We start from the raw sequence: 2707 nt of genomic DNA, 5'->3' as shown, positions 1-2707 counted from the left end.
ATTTTGTTGTAGAAATTCTGACATTGGGATCATTACACTCGACACTGACTGTGTTTAGTTATCAGATCTCAAATTAGCTGAAACCTTGTTGGATATAAACAACTTCAGGGTTGTTTTTCTAACAGATTAGTTGCTTTTTGATGAGTTAATTATTCTAACAACTAAATTATCAATTATTCTAAATGTGATAGTTTTATTACTTGATTAAATTAACCCTTAATTTACCCAAAATAAACATTAAAAGCTTGTTAGATGCACATTTAAGGAAGTTAATTCTCCAAACAAGAGGACAGAAAAGTAAAACCACGTCAGCAGGCATTACTATATTCCATTATATTCTGAACTGTTACCTGGAGTCTAACAGATAAAATGTAAACAGACATTTGCACCATAAATTGATGCAGGAACGGAACAAACTGGTGCATAAAAGTTCACCAGAATGAGGAAGGAAATTACAATATTGACCCACAGGCACCTCCCTAGAAGCTATTTTAATCTTTTCTACTGCTTCCTCTGTGATAAATGAGTGTTTGCAGGCCTGAAGCTGCGTCCGTTGTGTCGGAGCGACTCCGACTGCAGCAGTTTGTTTAATGAGGTTAAAATAACTCACACATGTGGTTTTGGGTCTATGGGAGACGGCAGCAGGTAAACTCCAACAGCCACAGCCAGCAGAGCCACAAACAAAGACCTCCTCCCCAACCTGGCAGCAGAGAGAACACACGGACAACAACATTTTACATTAAAGCTGCAGCTAGCGATTGTTTTCATTATTTTACGCATGAACTAATTCGTTGTTTGGTCTAGAAAATGTCAGAAAATAGTGAAAAATGTCAACTGGGGTTTCAGAAAGTCCAAGATGGCGTCACTAAATGTCTTGTTTTAGCCAAAGACTGTCAAAGAAGAGGAAAAAATATAAAACATTCACCTTTTAGAAGCTGGAATCAGAGAGTTAAGACTTGTTTTCCATCAAAAAATCCTCGACTTAATCAAAATATTTGGTGATGAATTTATTAGTTGACAACTGATTGGTTGATTGTTGCAGCTCTATTTAAATGCACTTGATTTTTACAATGAACACTGAGGAAAACATCTGCAAAAATACAGAAAATGTGCCATAAATGTGCGTCTAAACATTAACAGAACTTCATGATCCCTTTAACAACCAAATTGAAGGCCTTCATTTTGCAACACTCCCCTAAATACGCAAATTTAGCCTCAAAGTAAAGATAGAAGTAGATGAGCTGATTGTGCTTCCTAATGATTACACGCCACAGTCTGCAGCGTTGCATCACACAGGCTGAAGTGAACTTTGACTTAAGATGTTCAGGACCGTTGCACAAGCTGCTCCCCTTAAACCTGACGGGAAATCTGTGGAAATTAGTTCTTTGTTCAGTTCTGTCAGAAGTAAACAGCGTTAATCAGCCAGATGTTCAGCTGCAACATTCTGGTTTCTGTTGTGCAGCTTTGCAAGAAAACAGTTTGCATGATTTTCACCATTTTTTCTTAAATTTAAAGGCTTTACATGAACAAAAACTAAGAATCCGTCTGGTTTAATGACACCAAATGATGTTTTCACCGATTTAAACGGACGCACCAGTAAATAAAAAGGCATTAATCCACATAAATGTCTGCCACACATTGTTTTCTTAGTGTTTTTCTCTCATTTGTGTTTTGTTTTTACTGAGCTGCCGAAGAGGAGTTTTAATTATGAGGCCAGTAATTCAGTCTGACACATCTGGATTGGAAACATCTGGGTGCAAGAGGAGAAAGTGCTGAGCAACATGAAATATTCAATTTCCTTAATTAACTCACAAATGGTCCCCTGAACGCAGCACATGATTAATGTATCTGCTGCACAAACAAAAGCTGGGAAAGCCATTCAGAGTCACAGTCCACAACAGGGACTTCTAAGGTTTCCTCAGATCTGACAGCTTGCAGAAAAATCTAGAAGTTTTGTTCTTTCTTGGAGCCTGAGTTTGTTCTAGATTGTGGTAGTTTTATAAGTGTTTAGGTGATTAAGTTGATTATGTGAACGTTTAGGTAACTTCCCCCAGTTTCCTAACGCCCACAGCTGTGCGATCTCTGCATTAGCTCAGCATGCAGGAGCACCATTTAAATCGTTTAAAGCAGGTAAATATTGCGTTGTTCTAACTGTTTTATTAAAGCCGAAAAGTAGCTTGACTCATAGTGGCTCCAAAAAGAGATTTGAATTGGTTTTAGCAACGCGCCTGCGTTCAGGACAAACCAGGTGAAGTTAAACCTGCAGATTTTTGAACAGAGTTTGGCGAAGCACGGATGACTTTCACACTTGTGGCTTAAGAGCAGTTTAAACGCCTCCGCGGACGAACTGAGCAGTTCATTTAAAGTGAGGTGAAGCGAAATTAGACGTCAAACTTACATGTCTGGGTTTCGGCTGAGCGTCTGTCCCTCCTGCTGGATCAAACAGGTCTGAATCAATGTGGTTCAGCCGGCACGAAGGGCCGCCGAAAACAAACCCGAGTGAAGCCGAGCACCTCCGATGTTCGCCTTCAAAATACGAGCCGCGGTTTGTTTTGTTGTTTTTCAGTTGATTTGTGATCTTTGTGATTTTTCTGATGATTTCAGACCAGAGAAATTTAGAGTAAGTACATACAATTAGGATGTATTATTATGGGATTTTTTTCTATATATTTGAAAAAAAGAGAAAGATTATTTATTGGTTTCTTTA

The 2707-nt window shown here is 38.6% G+C and overlaps 1 protein-coding gene across 1 annotated transcript in view; it reads right to left on the bottom strand.

Moving 5' to 3' along the window:
* LOC103375033 (adipocyte plasma membrane-associated protein) overlaps positions 1-2480 on the bottom strand; it is a 10035-nt gene extending 7555 nt beyond the window's left edge. The window contains exons 1-2 of the mRNA XM_008305222.1: positions 2399-2480; positions 611-700 (exon numbers count right to left, since the gene is read on the bottom strand). Of these exons, the coding sequence (XP_008303444.1) occupies positions 611-700; positions 2399-2400 (92 nt within the window). The 5' untranslated portion in view covers positions 2401-2480. The remainder of the gene's footprint in view (positions 1-610; positions 701-2398) is intronic.
* Between the last annotated feature and the right edge of the window lie 227 nt (positions 2481-2707).

The sequence above is a fragment of the Stegastes partitus genome, unplaced genomic scaffold (genome assembly GCF_000690725.1).
Source record: "Stegastes partitus isolate 25-593 unplaced genomic scaffold, Stegastes_partitus-1.0.2 Scaffold2442, whole genome shotgun sequence".
Taxonomy (NCBI): Eukaryota; Metazoa; Chordata; class Actinopteri; family Pomacentridae; genus Stegastes; species Stegastes partitus.
Note: the sequence above shows the minus strand (reverse complement) of the source record. Positions and strands in the feature narration are given on the sequence as shown.